The sequence below is a fragment of the Erpetoichthys calabaricus genome, chromosome 1 (genome assembly GCF_900747795.2).
Source record: "Erpetoichthys calabaricus chromosome 1, fErpCal1.3, whole genome shotgun sequence".
NCBI lineage: Eukaryota > Metazoa > Chordata > Cladistia > Polypteriformes > Polypteridae > Erpetoichthys > Erpetoichthys calabaricus.
In genome coordinates, this window is record NC_041394.2 from 10,468,721 (window position 1) to 10,493,206 (window position 24,486).

Genomic DNA, 24,486 nt, shown 5'->3' on the forward strand with positions numbered 1-24,486 from the left:
TTCACGTTTCTAAACAAACCATTGTCAAGGTCAGATTTAATGAAATGCTTCTAGAACAAAATAAAAATCCTATATCTCTCCATTATATAAAAAAATATCCTTCGACGAGACGAGACTTTTTGGAGGAGAGAGTTTTTCAAGTCCCGCGAGATGAGACTTTTGCTTTGAGATTTTTTCAAGTCACACCCTCCTTTCAAATATTTTCAAATAAGACCACGGTCCTCTCACCTCTCATTCGTGTGAATGCTTTTGACAGACACAGTTCCTGCTCCCTCAGCTGTTATAAATTTTAAAATTTTCCTCACTTTAAGTTCCCAATTAAAGAAGATGTATTATGTCCAAATCTTATTGAAGAATTTCATCACAAAATGTTATCAACAGAAGAACTACAGTGCATCCGGAAAGTATTCACAGAACATCACTTTTTCCACATTTTGTTATGTTACAGCCTTATTCCAAAATGGATTAAATTCATTTTTTTCCTCATAATTCTACACACAACACCCCATAATGACAACGTGAAAAAAGTTTACTTGAGATTTTTGCAAATTTATTAAAAATAAAAAAATAAATCCAATTTATCATCCAGCTGCACTCCCAGGAATTTATAGGTCTACACCCTCTTCACACAGGGAGCTCTGATGATCACGGGGTCCGTGAGGGGCCTGGTCCTCCTAAAATCCACCACCAGCTCCTTGGTTTTGCTGGTGTTCAGGTGTAAGTGGTTTGAGTCGCACCATTTAACAAAGTCCTTGATTAAGTTCCTATACTCCTCCTCCTGCCCACTCCTGATGCAGCCCACGATAGCAGTGTCGTCAGCGAACTTTTGCACGTGGCAGGACTCCGAGTTGTATTGGAAGTCCAATGTATATAGGCTGAACAGGACCGGAGAAAGTACAGTCCCCTGCGGCGCTCCTCTGTTGCTGACCACAATGTCAGACCTACAGTTCCCGAGACGCACATACTGAGGTCTGTTTGTAAGATAGTCCACGATCCATGCCACCAGGTATGAATCTACTCCCATCTCTGTCAGCTTGTCCCTAAGGAGCAGAGGGTGAATTGTGCTGAAGGCGCTAGAGAAGTCCAGAAACATAATTCTTACAGCACCACTGCCTCTGTCCAAGTGGGAGAGGGATCGGTGTAGCATGTAGATGATGGCATCCTCCACTCCCACCTTCTCCTGGTATGCAAACTGCAGAGGGTCAAGGGCGTGGCGGACCTGTGACCTCAGGTGGTGAAGCAGCAGCCGCTCCATGGTTTTCATCACATGCGACATCAGAGCGACAGGCCGGAAGTCATTCAGCTCACTAGGACGTAATACCTTTGGGACTGGGGTGATGCAAGATGTTTTCCAAAGCCTTGGGACTCTCCCCTGTTCCAGGCTGAGGTTGAAGATGCACTATAGAGGACTCCCCAGCTCCAACGCACAGGCCTTCAGCAGTCATGGCGATACTCCATCTGGACCCGCTGCTTTGCTGGCACAAAGTCTCCTCAGCTCTCTGCTTACTTGGGCTGCTGTAATTGTGGGTTGGGTTAGACACTCTCCTATGCTGGGATAGGCCTGAATAAAAAATAGGTGGAAATCAGTTTATTTTATACGTGGAAGAGGTTATTTGGCAATTTGGTTCCTGTATTCAAAAGGTCAAAGACTTAATTTAAATATAAATAAATAAAAAACACAACACTTCCCTATCCATGAGCCAATAAAGAGGTTAAAAAGTATACAGTAATCCCTCGCTATATCACGCTTCGACTTTCGCGGCTTCACTCTATCGCGAATTTTATATGTAAGCATATCTAAATATATAACGCGAATTTTTCGCTGCTTCATTGGTTTCTGCGAACAATGGATACTTGCTTCCTCAGTTGGTTTGCCCAGTTGATTTCATACAAGAGATGCTATTGGCAGATGACTGAGAAGCTACCTAATCAGAGCACACAGTTAAGTTCCTGTGTGCTGATTGGCTCAGCGACGGAGTGCTGCATTAACCAGGAAGTCTCATCTCACTCATTCAGCATTAACGTGCTCCTGCTACTGCATTCAGGGGCCGTGTCCAAGCGCCAACAGAAGATGCAAATGATTGCAGAAAAGGTAAAAGTTTTGGATATGTTGAAGGAAGGGAACAGCTACACCGCTGCAGGACACCATTACGGCATCAATGAGTCCATGATTCTTTTTATTTAAAAAGGAGGAAAAGCATATAAGATCTACAGCCGCAGTGTCCTTTAACCAGGGCGCAAAACGAGTTACAAGTGGACGTGATAAGGCAGTAGTCTGGATGGAATCTGCTTTAGGGATTTGGATTGAAGAGTGATGGAAGAAGAACAATGGCGGTGCTACACAGTCGCCTGAAGAGGCTCCTTTAGAAGAGCTGTAACGCTATCCTTTGTTGTGCAGTAAAATTAAACTCATCGTTATCGGACAAGTCGTCGTGTCATTGTTGGTGAGTAACCATAATTATCTACGTACAGTACTTATTACATGTACATAGTTTAGTGTCACTGTACACATATTTTACTGTATACAATTTTTCTTGCATTATACGTATTTATTGCTGGTGGCCTGTCTGTCGTAATGGCTGTAACATATGTGATATCGGAGACACTCGATATCTTTAAAATAATATTTAGGTTTTACTGTATATAAACTGTATTTACATACATAATTTCAACTAATCTTACCTAATATCTAAGAGAATACAAAGGGTTTATGCTGTATAATTGTGCGGGAAATGTTTATAATAGTGTGGGAGAGTTTATAAGGGCTTAAAATATATAAAAAGAACCATATGAACATATGGTTTCTACTTCGTGGATTTTCACTTTTCACGGGGGGTTCTGGAACGCAACCCTTGCGATGGAGGAGGGATTACTGTAATCCAGTAATCGAGGATATTAAACTCCTATTTAAGATGTCATTAATATGAATGTCATCAATGAACACATCAGGATGACCAGCAACCTAATATTTAGTAAGAAACTAAAACTTAACTATCCATCCATTTTCCAACCCACTGAATCCGAACACAGGGTCACGGGGGTCTGCTGGAGCCAATCCCAGCCAACACAGGGCACAAGGCAGGAACCAATCCCGGGCAGGGTGCCAACCCACCGCAGGACACACACAAACACACCCACACACCAAGCACACACTAGGGCCAATTTAGAATCGCCAATCCACCTAACCTGCATGTCTTTGCACTGTGGGAGGAAACCGGAGCGCCCGGAGGAAACCCACACAGACACGGGGAGAACATGCAAACTCCACGCAGGGAGGACCCGGGAAGCGAACCCAGGTCTCCCAACTGTGAGGCAGCAGCGCTATCCACTGCGCCACCGTGCCGCCCAAAACTTAAATATAAATATTAAAAAAATTCACATGCCACACATTACATTTGAATGAAAAAGTTAGCCAAGTAGAAATGAAGAAAAGACAACAATTTCTATCAAAAACATGAACATTTCTAGGTTTGTCCAGACTTTTTACTTTTCCACCTACTCGACTGCTAAAGAGATACAGCATAATTAGCTCAGTCTTATAGTAATTAAAAATGAAGAATAAACTTTATTGTAACTGCCCTTAAGAGCAAAGGCGCATGCGCTCTATAGACGGTATGCACGCCTCGCAGAAATGAGAGCGACCCCGTAAGCGCGCGCGCATTCTGATCTCCATGGTAACACCAGTTGGCGGCCGCGTGTTTTGCGTACATTGCGACTGCGCGTGCCCAGCATGGCGGATTGCGGCAGTGCAATGATGGCGGAGGCTGAGCGGAGCGCGGAGACCCTCAAGGAGAAGGCGAATAACTACTTTAAAGGTGATTTTTTTTTATGATGGCCTCACATATACATGCTAATTAATACATTAGTTTTGTCATTGAAGGAAATAAAAAGCGAACTGTCGGGGGGATGGTGGTGGTAAATGTTTTAATGAGGGGCTTAGTACTGTTTTTGTGCATGCCTGGCACGAGAAAGCCGGGTGAATTGCATGCTGTTCTGGTTCGAGCTTTATTCATTAGTAGTGATTCGACTGAAAGGGAGCTCGGAAGAGCTACTGGAGGTGGCTTTCTTATCCGGCTGCGTTCACGAGTAGTGGCGCCGCCTGCTTGTCATTGTAATGGTGTCGCCTTTTTTTTTTTTTCGGTCGCGGGCTTGCGCCGAGAATGTTCTCCTGCATTGACCACGAGGAGTGCATTCAGTTACGCCTTTCGCTGTCTCGCCCCTGTAATTTGGATGATGACAGTTTTAAAAAGTCGGCATGATCTTCCGGTTTCCTTCCGCGTGGTGTTCACTTTTCTTGGCCATCACGTCACATGTTTGGCTTCCTCGGGGTGCGCGGATGGCAGCTCCTCATTCTGTGCTGGTCCGCCTCTTTTACAAAGATCACTTTTCCACGCTGTCACTTGTTAATCTGTGGTCGCGATCTTCTGAGCATGTGAAGCAGGTCGTCTTGCCTCTTCATTTCCGGAAGCACTCTTGAAAATGTCATCGACTACTTTTATAATTTAAAGTGGACGAGTTATCGTTTGTCCAGTTTCTCGTTATAACAAAAAGACTGAAAGCGTCATCTGTGTAGCTGACCTGTTTACATTTGTGATGGGCCAGCTGTCGGAGACCAAATAAACTATTCAAGTTAATGTGAAATGCTTATTTCGAAGTCTGGGAATGAATGAATGAATAAACTTATTTAGCTCAAGGCCTGTTATATAAAGTATAATCAGTTTTGATTGTAGTGATTTAATCTGCATCAGTGTAGAGGGATGGAGGTGCATCCTTTTATATTCCGTTTTTACTTAATTTCATTTTAACTAGAGCTCCCATTGGTGGGTGTTGCAGATTCAGAAAGTACTCCGATCCCTTCACTTTCAGCATGCTTTACTGTGTTAATAGATTTAATTTTAAATAGACAAATTTGTAATTTTTAAAATCAACAACCCATAATGGTCAAAGTGACGTTTTCAGAAAGGCTTGGAAATGCTTAACAAAACTAAAAACTGAAAAAACTAATTTATAGGAATCCTCAGACTTTTTAATTCAATACTTTGTAGATGAGATTAGATAAACTTTAATAACCCCAAGGGAGAGTTCAGTTGTAAGCAGCGGCAGAAACAGAAAAAAAAAGGGTGCAGACTCGCAGGACAAATAATACAGCCAATTAATTAATTCAATCAATCAGGTCAGGTTGGGGAGCATACACTGGTACAGCGTGTTGCTGCAACCACCACATGACAAAACAGCACAGGATCCTGGTTGGCAACCCTCTAGGCAGACATGTGGTTCAGTCCCACCCTCAGGAAATGACCATCTGTCTACCACAGCCAGGTAGTACTTGGTCTGGTCCAGCTGCTTGGGTCCTCAACAGTGAGAATCCTGCCAGCTGGATCACCCTTAGGGAATCGCGTCATATAGCCGTAGTGCTGTAACTGATGAACCCTCACAATGCAGGTAATCTGCCTCATTGATACTTACATCAGTCAATCAATCACTCGATAAACAAAGTACATGTATATTGTGCGGATATTTCAAAATGAACTTAAACAGTGCATCGGCATGAAGCATTGAATTACCTGATAGTAGTGAGCAGAAAAGGCCCCCTGCAGAGGTGCTTTGTAGCACAGTGCGGTGAAATGGACCTGTGGGTAAAGGTGCTCCAAGACAATGCCTCCTGGAGGGCTTTTTCATGATGGCATTTAATTTTGCCACCATTCTCGTTATCCACAACAGCTCCAGTGTGTCTAGGGTTCATCCTGTGATGGAGCATTTTTTCCTGATTAGTTTGTTTAGGCGTTGTGCTTCTTTTGAGTTCAAGTTGTTCCACGAGGAGACTGCAGTATAGAACAACACTGGCTACTATAGACCGGTAGACCATTTCGAGCAGCTTGCTGCATACATCAAAAGACATTCATCTAATCTAATAACGTGACATTTTTTTCTCTATAATACCTTTTCTGACATAGATTTTTTTTTTACAAGTAGTAAAAAAAAAAAAAAACTTAAAACAGAAGTAAAACGTCAGAGTCCTTAGTTTGTAAATCTGTAATGGTTAACATATGCTATTGTCAGATGACCCAAGCAGTCCGTTAAACAAAAATGCCAACTTGTGAAGGTGCTGGAGAAAATGAATGTCTAGTGAGTTCCAAAGCCACAAGACTGCTCAGCCCCATCTAAGCTTTCTACAGGACTTAAATGGGGGTGGGAGGGTATTGGGACCACCTGCCACACGCACCACATGACAAAGCACCTCAAGATCCCAGTTTAGGACCCAAGTGCAATCATGCCTCAGCAATACACTAGTTCATATAGAATGGAACAGTGTCAGGTTTGTTATAGCAACTGGGGTGCCAATCCTGCCACCAATCCCCCCCCCAAGTTTTCACTGAAGCTTAGAGGGCCTACTTGCTGGGCTGGATGCAGGTTAACGACCCACCCAGGATGGAGCAATTGCAGGTAAAGGGTCTTGCTCAAAGACACAGTGGAGTGGAATCACTTCTGGAAATTATGCTATTTGAACCAGCAACCTTCTGGTTGCCATTGTGGATCCCTAGCCTCAGAGCCATCACTCTGCCATGATGGACTTAAATGTGATAAAGTAATGAAGTGTTATTTACATGAGATGGGAAGTCCTACAAGATTCCGTCAAAGCAGCAGAGTACTTTGGCAGGTAGCAGTGGAGAAGAACAAGACATTCTCAGATATATGTTCCTTAAAATGAGTTACTGAGAATGAGCAAATGCATTGCTAGATATTATTAATTGAGGTTTCCATCAGTGTGCACAGTAGCAAGCATTATCTTTAGTAAAAAGTCAATATCTGACTAAAACCAGTGTAAAAGGACTGAAAGCCATTTTTATATAAACATTAAAGTCATTGCTAAATTTTAATCCTTTACTCTCTTGCCATTTGAAGTGGCTTATGCTGTGTTCCATTTCCCTTAAAAGTCAGATATTGGAGACAGTGTTCCAGCAAATCATTCAGAAAAACAATACAGATGCCTCCAGGAGATACAGCAAACTACTGAACAACGTATTACACAGTATTTTTTGCATCCAAACACTATTGAAACTTGTCCACAGATAGACAGTACTGTGTGTACGACTGATTTAATGAGACACAAATAGACAGGAGAGCTAATCAACTGTACAATACTGTAGCTTTCACTTTTGTTGTTGCACGGTGAAGCTGTCTTGTATTATGAGGTCAGGGTTGGTGTGGCTCTCCTGACTTTGAGTAGCCTTCCGAATTAAACGTCCTACTGGGAAGCATTTCTTATCCAGTTGAACCGCACAGGTCTCAGGGTAATACACTTAAAGGGGTCGACTCGCATATTGCACACAGTGGACATACAAGTCTGAGTGTAAAAACTTTAATGACAGTAATACACTGACACAAAATTATATTTCCTATGTCTTTTTATGTGCACATTTTGTGTTTTATGTTTAAATATGTTTGCACATTTTCCTCTAATTTTTAGCTCACCAGTAATATAGTTTTGTCAAATTTGACAAATGAGAGGAGACCATTCAGTCCATCAAGCCTGTTTGTTTAGCTAATAGCTAGGCTATCATAATATTTAATCCAGATTTTTCTTAAAGGTTGTCAAGGTTTTTTGCTTAAACTCCATGTCTTGGTAGTTTTGTTCCAGAGTTCCATAAGTCTTTGCATAAAGAAGTGCTTCCTGGCTTCAATCCTAAATGCATTTCTCTTTAATTTCCACTGATGTCCTCAAGTATGTTGAGTAGGCAGAGTGGCAGCTCAGAGGCTAGGGATCTGCACTGGCAATCAGAAGGTTGCTGGTTTGAATCCCGTAAAATGCCAAAAGGGACTCTGCTCTGTTAGGCTCTTGAACAAGGCCCTTATCCTACAATTGCTAAGCGCTTTGAGTAGTGAGGAAAGCATTCTATAAATGCAAAGAATTATTATGTGATTCACCCTTAAGTTGAGAGACTTTTGCTGGATCTCCATTATCAATGTCTTTGAGGATTTTAAGTACCTGGATGAAGTCCCAATGGCGTCTCCTCTGCTCAAGACTAAATGGGTTTAATCCTGAGTCTGTCAGACTACAAACATGTCCTTAAGTCCCATGATGCACAAGTGACGCATTGAACCAGAGGTAGGAATTGAACCAACAGCTTTGTGGTTTAAATTCCTGTGTCTTAGAGGTTAGGTCACAGTAAAACAGTGTTTTAATTTAAAGTTCACTTTGATAACCTATAGAGTAAGTCAAAGCCCAAAAGTGTGATCTGCTTTTCTTGAAATTGGTTCTGCGGGAGTAAAGAGAATTCAGTGAAAAGTATGACAGCGCCTTCTAAAGTTCTGCTAATGTTATTTGAAACTAGTGAAAATATTACATGCAAGAACAACAGTATTCTAGCATGCTCATGTTTCAAAGAAATGCTTAAATTGACAAAAAATGGCTTGAATTATGCTCAGATAAAGCAAAGGGTAATGGGCGTCTTCTGTTTTAATTGTCCTAATATTAAGCATTGCTTTAAGTTTTGTTTTAACTTGTTGAACAAACCCTGAATTATAGAGACAAGAGGAACAAATGTAATTACATAACAGTGTAGTGTTACCTTGCCGTGTTTAAAATAAAGTAAATTTATGCTGATATCCTATTTTTAATAATTTATTTCCCATGTCTTAACCTATATTGATCTAAACTACATGTATCAACATTTGTCATGGATCTCCTCATCAAAAGTCTGTTTGAGAGTCTACACATTACTTGTTAAAGTTGACTCTGTCCAAAATTTCATTTCTGTAATATTGCTCGACTATTGTCAATTTCTGCCCTTTAATGATGCTCAGACCCTGCTTCATTGTTTCATAATGTCTCGTATTGATTACTATAATTTCCTCCTCATTGGCCTCCCTGCTAAATCTATACAGAAGCTACAGTACATTCAGAACTCTGCAGCCAGAGTCCTCACTCACACAAAGCGTTCTGCTCGCATCTCCCCTGTTCTCTCCCAACTTCACTGGTTACCGGTTCTGTCAAGGATTAAATTCAAGGTTCTGCTTCTCCCCTTCAAACCCCTACGTAACCTTTGCCTCTGTCTACCTCACTCCACTCATAGCTCCATATACTCCTTGTCACTCTCTCAGGCCCTCGTGCAGTAATCTCCTTCCTATCCCACACACCAGACTCTCCACCCTGAGAGGCAGGTTCTTCAGTGTTATGGCCCCTCCACTCTGGAACTGTCTTCCTCAGTGTCTCTGGGTTTGCTCCACTTTCTCCATCTTTAAATCTCAACTCAAAACGTTCTTCTTTGACAAACTTTTCTCTTCTGTATGACCTCTATTTTCCCCATCTTTTTTAGTTCCCCATTATTATTAATTCTTGATCAATTTGTTTGCACACTGAGCGGATAATGGGTAATTGGTCACCTTTAAATCCTTTGGAAGTGTTAAACAATAACTGCGCCATATTAAAATAGTTACTGTAATTTTCCTGTTTCAGATAAGGATTATGAAAACGCCATCAAGTACTACACGGAGGCACTGGAGATCAACCCAGACAATGCCATCTACTTTGGGAACCGGAGTCTTGCTTATTTGCGTACTGAATGTTATGGCTATGCATTGGCTGACGCAACCCACGCAGTGGAACTTGACAAGAACTATATTAAGGGTTACTATCGTCGGGCCACTTCAAATATGGCCCTTGGGAAGTTCAAAGCAGCACTGAAGGATTATGAGACAGTGAGTATTTTGTGAAATGTCTTTGTGTTATCAGGTGAATATAAGTTAATGTCCTCATTAAATACAGCAATACCACCACTCCTTGTTAACCACTAACAATTTGCTTGTGATACTTTTTCTCAGATTTTATCTTTCTGTCACACAGATGCCACCGCCAGTACCTGAGTTTGCTTAGAAGATAATTTATGACAGTTTTTTCTCTTTTCCTATTATGTACAATTTACACATTTAATTACTAGGCACTCATTTTAATTTGAATAGTTGTAATTTAGCAATACATTAAATCTGTAACAAACCTGAAAGGTGTTGTATCTGGGAGACAGCCTTAAATTTGCTTCATTTCCTGAAGAGCTGGACCCTTACTTTCGGAATGCTTGTGTATTTTTTATAAACCTCAGCAGTGTAGTGGTATGTGCAATTTAAAACTTGACGTAAAGCCACAAGAGTAAAGTAATAGTAGCCTGTTTATCAGTAGACAGATTTACTGCTGTTGCCTGAGTGAGGTCTACTCATTTATTCATTCATTTTCCACTGTTTATCCACCAGGTTGCAGGGGCAACAATCTTAGCAGAGAGGCCCATACATCCCTTTCCTCAGTCACACTTGCCATCTCATACTCTGGGGTCCTGAGGCATTCCCAGGCCTTCTGGGAGATATAATCCTCCCAGCGAGCCCTGGGTCTCCCCTGGGATCTCCTCCCTTATGGTTGTACCTGTACAACTTCCACAGAGAGGTGTCTGGAAGGAATCCATATCAGATGTCTGAACCACCTCAATTGGCTCCCACTCTGTTTTCCTTACCTTTCCCTATAGGAGAAGTTTCCAGCTGTTGATTGGTGTTAATGTACCAATTAATTTTAAGCAAGGTAAACTGAGAATTAATTCTATAATTTGGTAAGTCTCCCACTGTATTTTCCTTACCTTTCTTTGTAGGAAGGGTTCTGGCTGTTAGAAATTCCCAGAAATTCCCATGTTTTTGATAGAAATGCGTACCTTTTTCAATCAATATGGCATTAAATTGATTTAAAAATATAGCCAAGACATTACGGGTGCTACTAATGGCTATTACCACTTTAAATGACTGGTTTTTAATTTATGGTTCACATTGAATTGCAAAGCCCATTTTCAGCAGCCATTCCTTCACTGACCTAAACATCAACTGCCCTTGCTTATCCTAAAATAGTCAAATGTTAGTTGGTTATTAGAGAAACCTTTTGCAATTGCATTAGCACAGATTAAAGCTGTTATTCTGTTGACTTAAGGTTCAGTTCTGGATTCAGAAATAGCCAAAATAAAACCGCTTTCTCAGGAAATCTGGCAATCCATGTGTTTTTTTTGTTTTTTTTTTCTCTTCAGAATCGAGGTTGCTCCATGTGACAGATACTCATTTCAAGCAGTAATAGCAGTTAGCAACAATAATAATTCCTTGCCTGAAATTTTAAGTCAATTTAATATTTTGATAAAAAAGGTACAAGTTTCTATCAAAAACATGAACATTTCTGTGTGTCTGCAGCCTTTTGATTGGTAGTGTACGTTTAACAGCCAGAACTCCCTCCTAAAAAGAAAGGTAAATTAAAATAAATTGGGAACCTTATCAAACTATAGAATTAATTTCTGGCATTGTTAAAGGCAAAACTAATAATCATTAACTGTGAGATCAATATTAATCAGTTGATTCTTTTCACGTCGGCACATTTCTCAACAAAGGTTGCAGTGACTAGTGAGAATTGTGGCTGTGTTTTTAATGTTGACATATTTTATGCATGTTGCACGTACCGTGTGGGCGTTTAGAGACTGCAGTGTGCTGGCTTTTAAGGTGCTGCCACAGTGGCTGCATTAACAAGGAAGTTTAATGTGTAATAATTGGTCCTATAAATCACTTGGAGTAAAACACTTTTGTGTAAACTTTGTGGCCAATTCAGAGTATCTCTGTTAAGAAGTACTTTTTTAATTAAAATGGAAAGGGTAGACATACGGTACCTTTCCATTCATGACCATGCCTACTTAGTCATCTTCAGGATTGTGTGGGTACACGGCAGAAACAAGGCCCTAAACTGGTGGCCAGTCCATTATCGGGCACACTTGTGCCCCTTCTCACTTGTTTAGTATTGTTTATGTAATTCAGTTGTGTATCTAAGTTTTGTTCAGAACAGCGTGCATGCTAAAGCAGAGTGGGGAGAATGAAAGATGTGCACAAGCCAATTTGTTGTTTTGTTGCTGTTTTTTTTTTTTTTTTTTCCTGAAATCTGCCCACCACCTCCATAAAAAAATAACATGAAATAATCACACAACTTGTCCTTCACATACCAATTGTATACATTTAACAGTTTGTATCTTTTAGTAAAATGTGTTACTTTTATTTCACAGATGGCACAATGGCTTACAGTGTTCTCTGCACTCCAGAGATCATGCGAAAAGACAATTTCCCCTCGGGGATTAATAAAATATATTCAATGGAATAAAAAGATCTGTTTTTTAAACCAGCTTTTTCTATAATTGTGGTATTCCTGGAAGCTAAGCTAACTCAACCATATCCTTTAGTGGTTTCAAGGAAAAACTAGCGTTACAACTTTAATAAGTGATCTGTGGCGAACATCTGGATATATGGAATTTGTATTTTGTGCAGATTGACCTGGCTCCTCACAGCAGCTCTGTATGATGGTACAGTGATAAGACCTGCTGCTTCACAGATTCAGTTATAGGAGATTTAATTCCATATTGGCCATGAACACACAATAGCTAAGCTCCATTCTATAAATATTTATGTGACTTTCACCTTGGGAGTGGCATGAAAATTCCAGAAAGCCAAACTGCTGTAAACTCAAACAGGGGCATTTGAAGAGGATGGCTATAACAGCATGTAAATGGTAGCAAGGAGTTAAAAAAAAAAAAAAAAATTTAAAGGAAAAAATCAGGGTTTCATGTTTTAGTATGTGCTTTGCTGTGGTCTGTGATGGACTGGTGTTCAGCAAATAATTTGTTCCTGGCTTTGATTTTGCTTGGTTACTGCCAGGATAGGCCTGGAGCCCTATAGTTAAATAACTATGCAAAATTTTTTTGCTTAAAAGATAGAAACCGAAAAAGGAAATATTAGAATATTACACATGGGCCTTCTTCAGGGAACAAATAATAGGTTACAACCTACAGATAGAAAAAGATAGAAATTAATTGAAATAACTGTAGACTAGATCTAGTGCTGGGCGGTATACCGGTTCATACCGAAAACTGTTTTTTATTTTTGTTATGATACGGATTTTTCTTATACCACAACACCGGTTTAAATTGCCTAAATGACGTTCGGAACGAGGTGCAGCGGGAAACTGTTCAAGTGGGGACCTTTTTCACTGCTAAACCACTAATCACAGATGAGTTGTGCGGGGGCTCTTTATCACTGCTACACCGCTAAATATGTAGTGTAGGTATTGCACAGTGAAAATGGACAGAGAGCATTCCGAAACTGAAGCTGTAGCTGACGATAAAGTTGAACATGATGATACAGAAGAACTTTTGCCAAAAAAAAAGGAGTCCCGTCTGTTGCCTGGAGATACTTTGGATTTAAAAGGTCGGATGTGGACCATTATGTTCAAATGTGTGGATGCTGTTTCTATACTACTGGATAATACTGCAAGCCAAGTTGTACTTGTTTTATGTGTTTTCAATACAGTGTAATGTACCTGGGTACTGTGTAATAGTGTGACGACATTTTGACTTTAATCTCGACACATGACGAGAATAAAGACGACATGTTGACTTTATTCTCGACATTTCTACTTTATTCTCACCGTTTATGTCAAGATTAAAGTCGACATGTTAACTTTATTCTCGTAATTTGTCATTAAAGTAGAACATCGTAAACTAAACTTCATTGTAAAATGAATATTTAATTTACTAGATTTTCTCAAACCCCGTCATAAGTTATATAGCACATTAAATGCTTTGTATTAAGTGTTCCCCGAGCCATGTTAAATCGGTACGTGTTTCTTAAACTGACTTCCTCTTGTACCGAGAAGGCGCCGCAGCGATCGCCACACAGAATACATTCACTTCATGATATTCCTGCTCTCTGAACATTTAGAATGTTAAGATATATACTTGATATCATTTTCATGTTGAAATGCATTAAAGCATGTATTAATCATGTGGGGGCATGGAGATTGCACTGCTGCCTCGCAGCAAAGATGTCTCGGTTTACCCTGCCTTGAATTTGCATGTTTTTCTGGTGGGTTTACTCGGCGTGCTGCAGTTTCCTTTCAAAGTCATGTAGAATGTGGGGTTTTGAAAGGCTATATTGGCCCTGCTAGTGTATGTTTTGTTCGTATTCACTCTGCGATGTGCTGGCGACTCATTCAGGATTTGCTCCTGCCTCACACACAATGCTTACTGGGATGGGCGCAACCCTGAATGGATGGCATACTTAAACATGTATAACGAAGACATTTTTAAAGTTCTGAAAACTCCGTGGGCTAAGTTTATAACTAGTTTTAATTTCACATGTGGTGATTGGTTATGTGAAGAAAGAGAAAGGAAGGATAGGAACTGGGGTTTTGGTACATCGGACAGACAACATGCGTGCAATAAAGAAAGCCCGCTCAGAAGAACATCCATTGAATTCTGTGTTCGTGTCTCCGACCACCAGATCACAAACCCAACATTTACACAATATTTAAGTTAAACCTTTGCGATACCCATTCATACATTGCGTTTTTTCAAGCCTCGTCACACCTCCCATAAAGTTCTTTACACTGAACATACACCTTGGGACCCCTTACTGCGAGGGAGCAGCACTACCGCCTCACTACCGTGCATGTTTAATACCTGCTTTAATGCATTTCATCATGAAAATGATATCAAGTATTTATCTTAGCATTCTAAATTTTCAGAGAGCAGGAATTACATGAAGTGAAAGGATTCTGTGCGGTAATTGCTGCCAATGCCTCCTCTTAGTGAGGAGGAAGTCAGTTTAAGAAGCATAGTGATTAACAACTGGGTCGAGCAACACAACACACAGCATTTAATATGCTACATTAACTTATGACGGGGTTTGAGAAAATCTCTAATAAATTAAACATTGATTTTAGGATGAAGTTTAGTTTATGACATTCTACTTTATTCTCATAGTTTATTTTATAATTAAAGTGGAAATGTCAACTTTAATCTTGACATAAGCGTCAAAATTAAAGTGGAAATGTCGAGAATAAAGTCAACATGTCGACTTTATTCTCGACATATAGTTTGTTTTTTTTCATCCCTGTGTCCGAATTTTTTTTTTCTTCACCGTGGCCCTAATATGATTCCGTAGGGCTATACCACAAATAGCATTATAAATGCAAGTTGCAGTTTTATTATTTATGTATATAGCTTAGCTTGAAGCAAGGTCCATGTTAATGCAGTTTGCCTAAATGATGGTTCAGTTGGTAAAGATGTCATCACCAAGTTGCACTTGTTTTATTTTATTTTAATTTGGTGAATACTGTGTAATGCACCTGGGCTTGAAGTCTTAAAGTAATAGTGCAACTATCAGTAATCCATCCATCCATTATCCAACCCGCTGAATCCGAACACAGGGTCACGGGGGTCTGCTGGAGCCAATCACAGCCAACACAGGGCACAAGGCAGGGAACCAATCCCGGGCAGGGTGCCAACCCACCGCAGGACACACACAAACACACCCACACACCAAGCACACACTAGGGCCAATTTAGAATCACCAATCCACCTAACCTGCATGTCTTTGGACTGTGGGAGGAAACCGGAGCGCCCGGAGGAACCCCACGCAGAGATGGGGAGAACATGCAAACTCCACGCAGGGAGGACCCGGGAAGCGAACCCAGGTCTCCTAACTGCGAGGAAGCAGCGCTACCACTGCGCCACCGTGCCGCATATATATATATATATATATATATATGTAAGTGAGATGAACACTAAGTGCCTCACAGTCTTGTACCGCAATGGAGAAATACACACCCGGTCAAACGTGCACTTGATGTGCACTGCTGGTCAACATGTTTAGAACACCTAAGTTTTTTGACGTATCATACAGGCTGGTGACCCTCAGAAAGTTGTCATATGATTGCGTTGTGAGTTTGGGTCTGCCTATCAGAGTTTCTTCCAGCTTCCAATTGCCTATAGATTGTGTCGGACACCATTGGACTCACTGACACTTTGATATTTTTTTTTTTGTTGCAATTTCTCTAAGTGAATGTCCTACATTTATAAGGGTAGTAATGTTCTGCCTCATTTAATTTAATTGCTGTTTTCTTGCCATTATCACTGGACTATTGCCCAAGTAATGCTTCAGAGGGTGTAGTAACACAGTCTGTTCCAACCCTGCTTTAAGACAGGCAGAGGGGTTTTAAGCAATCAACAGAAATTGTGACACCTGTGCAGATTGTTTGCTTCAACTTGCAAGGCTTCATTTGCTTTAATTGCTGCAGAACATTTGTAGGTCGTAACCTATTATTTGTTCCCTGAAGAAGGCCCATGCGTATTATTTTGATATTTCCTTTTTCAGTTTTTGCTAACCTAAAGTTAAACCTCTGACAGTTTACTGCTTATCTTTTCACCATTTTATGTCATTTTTTAAGACAAACTGGAAAAACTGAGGCGTCCTAAAACTTTTGACCAGTAGTGTGTATCAAAATGGGCTAAATGAGCATAGGTCAGAGTTGAGATAAACCTGCTCTGATTAAGAGAATTAGAATGTATGGATGTACAAACAATAAATAATAATGCATAACTTAACGCATCAGAATTTAGCAAAACAATTACATCTTGAACTTTATTATATGTATTTACTAATCATTTATGTATTTCATTTTTCCACTGAACATCTGTTTCTGAATATACAGTCATATGAAAAAGTTTTGGATCCCCTCTTAATTCTTTGGATTTTTGTTTCTCATTGGCTGAGCTTTTAAAGTAGCAACTTCCTTTTAATATATCACATGCCTTATGGAAACAGTAGTATTTCAGCAGTGACATTAAGTTTATTAAATGAACAGAAAATATGCAATATGCCTCATAACAAAATTAGACAGGTGCATACATTTGGGCACCCCAACAGAGATATGACATCAATACTTAGTTGAGCCTTCTTTTGCAAATCTAAAAGCCTCTAGACGCTGTCCTCCTATAGCCTTTGATGAGTGTCTGGATTCTGGATGGCGGTACAGTGGGGCAAAAAAGTATTTAGTCAGCCACCAATTGTGCAAGTTCTCCCACTCAAAAAGATGAGAGAGGCCTGTAATTTTCATCATAGGTATACCTCAACTATGAGAGACAAAATGAGAAAAAAAAAATCCAGAAAATCACATTGTTTTATTTTGGTTTCATCTGACCATATGACATTCTCCCAGTCCTCTTCTGGATCATCCAAATGCTCTCTAGCAAACTTCAGACGGGCCTGCACATGTACTGGCTTAAGCAGGGGGACACGTCTGGCACTGCAGGATTTGAGTCCCTGGCGGCGTAGTGTGTTACTGATGGTAGCCTTTGTTACTTTGGTCCCAGCTCTCTGCAGGTCATTCACTAGGTCCCCCCCGTGTGGTTCTGGGATTTTTGCTCACCGTTCTTGTGATCATTTTGACCCCACGGGGTGAGATCTTGCGTGGAGCCCCAGATCGAGGGAGATTATCAGTGGTCATGTATGTCTTCCATTTTCTAATAATTGCTCCCACAGTTGATTTCTTCACACCAAGCTGCTTACCTATTGCAGATTCAGTCTTCCCAGCCTGGTGCAGGTCTACAATTTTGTTTCTGGTGTCCTTTGACAGCTCTTTGGTCTCGGCCATAGTGCAGTTTGGAGTGTGACTGTTTGAGGTTGTGGACAAGTGTCTTTTATATTGAGAACGAGTTCAAACAGGTGCCATTAATACAGGTAATGAGTGGAGGACAGAGGAGCCTCTTACAGAAGAAGTTACAGGTCTGTGAGAGCCAGAAATTTTGCTTGTTTGTAGGTGACCAAATACTTATTTTCCACCATAATTTGCAAATAAATTCTTTAAAAATCAGAAAATGTGATTTTCTGGATTTTTTTTCTCATTTTGTCTCTCATAGTTGAGGTATACCTATGATGAAAATTACAGGCGCCTCTCATCTTTTTAAGTGGGAGAACTTGCACAATTGGTGGCTGACTAAATACTTTTTTGCCCCATTGTATTTCTGACCATTCTTCCATACAAAATCTCTCCAGTTCAGTTCAATTTGATGGCTGCCAAGCATGGACAGCCTGCTTCAAATCATCCCATAGATTTTCGATGATATTCAAGTCATGGGACTGTGACGGCCATTCCAGAACATTGTACTTCTCCCTCTGCATGAATGCCTTTGTAGATTTCCAACTGTGTTTTGTGTCATTGTCTTGTTGGAATATCCAACCCCTGCATAACTTCAACTTTGTGACTGATGCTTGAACATTATCCTAAAGAATTTGTTGATATTAGGTTGAATTCATCCTACCCTCAACTTTAACAAGGGCCCCAGTCCCTGAACTAGCCACACAGCCCACAGCATGATGGAACCTCCACCAAATTTGACAGGAGGTAACAGGTGTTTTTCTTGGAATGCGGTATTGTTCTTCTGCCATGCAAAGTGCTTTTTGTTCTGACCAAATAACTCCATTTTTGTCTCATCAGTCCAAAGCACTTTGTTCCAGAATGAATCTGGCTTGTCTAAATGAGCATTGGCATACAACAAGTGACTCTGTTTGTGGTGTGAGTGCAGAAAGGGCTTCTTTCTCATCACCCTGCCATACAGATGTTCTTTCTGCAAATTACGCTGAATTGTAGAACGATGTACAGATACACCATCTGCAGCAAGATGTTCTTGCAGGTCTGTGGAGGTGATCTGTTGGTTGTCTGTAACCATTCTCACAATCCTGCTCATATGCCACTCCTGTATTTTTCTTGGCCTGCCAGACTTGCTGGGTTTAACAGCAACTGTGCCTGTGGCCTTCCATTTCCTGATTCCATTCCTTACAGTTGAAACTGACAGTTTAAACCTCTGAGATAGCTTTTTGTAGCCTTCCCGTAAACCAGGAGACTCAACAATCTTTGTTTTCATATCTTTGGAGTGTTGCTTTGAGGATCCCATGCTGTCACTCTTCAGAGGAGAGTCAAAGGGAAGCACAACTTGTAATTGACCACCTTAAATACCTTTATATCTCATGATTGGACACACCTGTCTATGAAGTTCAAGGCTTAACGAGCTCATTCCACCAATTTGGTGTTGTAAGTAATCAGCACTGAGCAGTGACAGGCGTTCAAATCAGCAAAATTACAAAGGGACCCACATTTGCGCACAGCCAGTTTTTCACATTTGATTTAATTTCATACAACTAAATACTGCTTCACTAAAAATCTTTGTTTGGAAAACTCCCCAGTACTCAGATGTTCCTAGGAAATGAAAGACATACCACTGTTATCTTTTTTGTTGAAAGGAGAGTCAATTATTATGCAGGCTAAGAGGGGTTCCCTAACTTTTTCATATGACTGTATGCACGTATTTTGTGCAATTTCAATATAGAGTGCAGTGTACCATTTCACTGTTTGTGTTATTGTTATTAATTAGACATACATTCTTACAGTAAAATTGAGTAAAAATGTAAGTATGGTAAATTTTTCCCTCCTGGAAATCCCAAAGGAGACCAAAAGATGCCCATTGGACTTGAAATCCCAAAGGGAACCATCCCCACCTCCATTTTATCCGAAAGACTGGCTCATTAGACAGGAAACACCATAGGTACCCCCTGGTCCCTTTACTGCACACATGCACCTCACCCAAACCTCCCCAATATCAGTTCTGCAAGGGTCGGATGGCTGTTTTATACAGAGGCTGACTTCATCCATCAAACCCGAGGCACATGAGCAATATACTGTGGAATATTTTCCTATGATAGTAACTTTTGTGATGTCTGACAGGATTACAAAATGTCGGGCTGTTTCTCCTTTTTCGGGTTCCTGATGCAACTCAGTGTGTCCCAGTCCTGTAACAGACAATGGAATGACAGCAACCCATCTCACAGAACTCTTTTGTTCCTGAGAGAGCAGAGGTTGTTCAGTTCTTTTTCATAATGGATGTAGACCAATAGGGTGCAACTTGTGAGTCATTCCACTATGGGAACTTAAATGTAGAAGGAGTAAAGGTCTTTAGTTCCTGTAGTTTTTTACTTCACTAAGATCTGGAGATGACTGAGTCACTAGTTATTCTAATTTAACTTCAAGATGGCTCCATCTGGATACTTATTTTTGCGGTTTTTCTTGCCCCCTTCTTTTTGCAGAGGTGCAGAGTGGTTTTATTTATTTTAACAATGTCAGCAACTTTATGCATTTTTTACTCAGTTTTCATTAAGCACTTCTTATTTTCCTTATGTTCGTCTTTGTTTAATGCAGTTAAATAACCAAGTGAAAGGTAATCTTGTGTATTTGCTCACACTTGATATGTCTTACTGTTTTCACGGTATAATGGAGTAATTGCTTACTGTTTTATTTCATTTTTATCTGTTTTTATAGTACTCACAAAAGAATTAAGGAGACACTCTTTACTGCAAACTCTAGGTGCTTTCCATTACACACACGTGTGCGTATTTCTCATTTTAAACGGTCCTGAGGGATTACCTCAAGTTTCTTGATGTGTGTCCTTTAGTGTATATTTGTTTTTATATGCCTCCTAGGTTGTAAAAGTCAGACCAAATGACAAGGATGCCAAGATGAAGTATCAAGAGTGCAGTAAGATAGTCAAGCAAAAAGCATTTGAACGTGCCATCGCCAGTGACGAGCTCAAGCGGTCAGTGGTTGATTCACTGGACATAGAGAGTATGAGTGAGTATTTTCAAGTTCACTCTTTTGGGGTTTCAATTTAAATTTAAAAACATAGAAAATATGATCATAACTTTTTTCAGTTTCTTGAAAAATTTGTATACAGTTTAAGTTTAACTTTGCAATGTTTAGAAGATAAATATGTTTCAACTTTTCCAGTGCATGTTAAATTTGTCCTGAATAGTTGGTATTTAGGTCTGCTTTATAAGTGTTTAGAATTAAAACATATCCACAAATGAAGTTACCTATAGTCCTCCACCCTGAGTTTGATTTTTAAAATTAAGGTTATGCATTAATTATATTTTTGAGCAATCAGAATCATATATTTACCCTTTTTAATTGTACTGGCTTTTCCTTGGAAAGGGCAGTGCTAATGTCTGTCTTCTCTCGTTAAGTTTGTATAACACTCTTCACTGAGTTCAGTCTCACACGTTCACAGGTAAATGCAACTACACACTTTACAAATTTCTCATTAAATAATGACCATACGTAAAGACATAGATTTGTTTAAGCAGACAGAAAAAACAAGGTAGTTTGAAGCTTTATCATAAATGGAACCTAAAAATATCTCTCCGTTCATTAATTGTTATACAGGAAAGCATTCACATTATAGTGAATGTGGGATTATTAAAAATAATCGTCTTGAGTGCATTTCTTAGTTAAATATACTTTTATCTGCTGCGTTTTTGTTTTTTTCTCTGATGCACAATATCAACTGTGGGACCTTTTATAGGTAGATGGCTGCCTCTCCTAATTCTGTCCAATCCATTGAATTGACCATGGGTGTACTTTGGACTCCAAAGAAGTTGTAGAAGCATCTCAGTGATGATCAAGAGAATGGGTTGCATTTGGGCCAAATTTTGAATGCCATAGCAAAGGGTCTGAATACTAGTGGCAATGTGTTTTTTTTTTTTTTGTTTGTTTTTTTACATTTAATACATTTGCAAAAAAATCCTAAATCCTGTCCTCACTTGTCATTCTGAGGTATTGAGTGTTACTTGATGAGGGGGGAACATGGATTTAAATGATTTTTGCACAAAGCTGCAACATAACAAAATAATGAAAAAACTGTAGAGGTCTGAATACTTTTTGAAGCCACATTATTTCCTTTTCACAGTTCAGGGCCCATATTACATAAATGTACCCATGTTTAGATGCTAATTTATACTTGGGCCCAAACACTAATGTTCTCTCTGATTCTTTATGAGTGTTTTGCAGAATTTGTTTGATTTAGCTTTTAGAGCTTTTCAGCTCTAAAGATAATTTATTCAAGGGTTTAGTTATTCATGTTATATTGCTAATGGACTCACCCTGCCCATTTCCAGAAATATTGAAGAGCAATGAAGTCAGAAAGTAGTCAGATTGTATTAATTCCCATAATATCACAATTGGGCAATCTGATAAAGACTTCTGATCATTTCCTTTTTCCTTTTTTTCTCCTTCTCTAGCAATTGAAGATGATTATTGTGGACCGAAGTTGGAAGATGGAAAGGTCACATTGACCTTTATGAAGGAAATGATGAAGTGGTTTAAGGAACAAAAAAAACTACACAGAAAATGTGCTTACCAGGTGAGAAGACAAAACTTAAAATAAATATGTAGGCTATGTTGCTTCTTGAACAGTAAAAGCATCTTTAACAAAATCCATAGACATATGTACTGTATGTTTGTACATTACTTTTGAATTGAAAATTAAGGTTATGCATCTATATATATATATATATATATATATATATATATATATATATATATATATATATATATATATATATATATATATATATATATAGAATTCACTAAGCCGCTGACAAGTAAGACACCCATGGTGCATGCAGGACGGAGCCACGCCCACCAACTCTAAGACCATTGGATACGACGACAACTTGCAGAGCCACGCCTACCAACTTGGACGCGACGACTCGGAAAATACGGCGTCATTTATGTTCGTCTGTGCTAGAGTCCACATGCACCTCTGAGCCACGTTGACTGTTCATAGAGGGATGTTTCTCGCGGATGTGAATGGCTGTATGCAGCGTGTAAAACAGTTTACGAGGGGTATCCCATGGGATCCTTAAAACAATCCTTTAAAACTGAGGTTAAAACACAATGAAGGAAGCAGTCTTTAAAAACCAAAAAGCCCTGTGCCTCTTTTTCATTAGCGTCTCACCTGCTTCACCGATGCAGGCCCTGCAACAGTCTTGACGCTCTCTCAGCAGCTGACCTTCTCTGTGCCTGACTCCACTACTGTCAGTCACCTGATTAAAAATGGCCTTTTGAAGGTGAGCTATGGACCCGCTATACCACAGGAACACATTGTCTTCGAGCCTGCTCTCGCTCACTCTTAACGTACCGGCTTTCTCTCTCTCCTCACTCGCTCGCACACTGCACAGGGGAGAAATGCCCGCAGCACGACTCCACCCGGAAACCGTTTCAGACACACTTCCACGCCCCTCGCTACGCTGTGAGTGCGAGGATTATTTATTTAAAAATGGCCTTTTGAAGGGGAGCTGTGGAACCGCTATACCACAGGATCACCTGTGACATTGCCTTCACATTGTTTTCCTTTTATTTCTGATCCCGTCGAGCAGATCAGACACCCAGGCAAACAACACTGAATAATCAATAGCTGCAACTACTTTGCCCGCCCCAACTCCTCACCTGAGTCGGTTTCAGCAGTGTTTCCCAAACTCGGCCCTGGTGAACCCCTGTGGATGCAGGGTTTTGTTCCAACCAGATTCCTAATCATTAATGCCGGTGAAACTCATCCGGGATAAGTTGGTTTTTCAAACGCAGCCGTGTAGCAGATTAGTCTAGCAGGATGTAATAATCCGAGATGAGTGCGTGCCCCCGCGCTGAGTGAAAAACCAATGTATATTGAGTCTAGAAAACATGATCAGCAAGTCTTTGATAGGCTGCAACAAAGTGATGAAAGAACGGGCGTATTTTTTTCACACAAGCTGGGTGGGTGGGTGTTAGTTAGTTAATTAGTTACTCGAAGGATTTCAGGATTTAATATGCACAAGCGGTAACACTGCAAAAGCCGCCCAAACCAGAAAAGATGGCTGGCAAAAAGTGGCTGACAAATTAAACGCGTGTGCATTGTACTTACTGAAAGCAGCGTTACAGATTTTGCAAATGTTCATTTTTTTCCCTCTGCTTAAAAAACATTAAGTGATTATGAAAACATTGGCATGATTATGCGGCGTATACTACGCCGCGGGTTTATATGCAGCGTGTAAAACAGTTTGTTTGTCGCGGATAATTTGCCTTTTACTTTTACACGAAGACAATTTCCTGTTAGATTTGCTTTTGCGATGACAATTAATAAGGCACAGGGCCAAACTTTCAAAAAGATATGCATGTATCTGCCAAAACCAGTTTTCAGTCATGGAGAGTTGTATGTTGCTCTCTCCAGAGTTCCATCTTTTCATTCACTTACTGGTATGCCTGCAGGAACATGTGCAGCGAGCGACACACACACACACACACGTGCGCGTGAGAGAGAGAGCGCTGGACGCATAAGAATAATAATACTTCATTACATTGATATACCGGTGTTTTCAGTATTCAAAGCGCTATCCACACAGGAAGGATCCGGGAAGTGAACCCAAAATCTTCCACAGTCTCCTTACTGCAAAGCAGCAACACTACCACTGCGCTACAAGGCAGAGAAGGCAGTTAAAGAATGCACCGGGCTAGATTTTGTTTTCACTTCTGTTTACAGTGATCGGAACGTAGCATGCATTATTGCAATGTTACTTTTCTTGGTGGCTTATTACATTACGGATGTTTCACATGTTCATATTTTTCCCTGTTCTTAAAATACTTTCTCGTTTTGCGCACACACTTTCTAAAATGGTCAGAAAACTGTAAGCTAATGGTCTATTTCTAAACTAACAGTCCATGCTTCTAGCAGTGACACTATTTCCTAACTAACATAACATTATACCATAATCTAAGTAACTATGTGAAAC

General features: G+C 40.1%; 1 protein-coding gene across 1 annotated transcript in view; it reads left to right on the forward strand.

Annotated features, from left to right (window-relative positions):
• Window positions 1-3,687: 3,687 nt before the first annotated feature.
• ppp5c (protein phosphatase 5, catalytic subunit) overlaps window positions 3,688-24,486 on the forward strand; it is a 72,893-nt gene continuing 52,094 nt past the window's right edge. Inside the window, exons 1-4 of the mRNA XM_028795517.2 lie at window positions 3,688-3,815; window positions 9,458-9,699; window positions 20,368-20,515; window positions 21,961-22,082. Of these exons, the coding sequence (XP_028651350.1) occupies window positions 3,731-3,815; window positions 9,458-9,699; window positions 20,368-20,515; window positions 21,961-22,082 (597 nt within the window). The 5' untranslated portion in view covers window positions 3,688-3,730. The remainder of the gene's footprint in view (window positions 3,816-9,457; window positions 9,700-20,367; window positions 20,516-21,960; window positions 22,083-24,486) is intronic.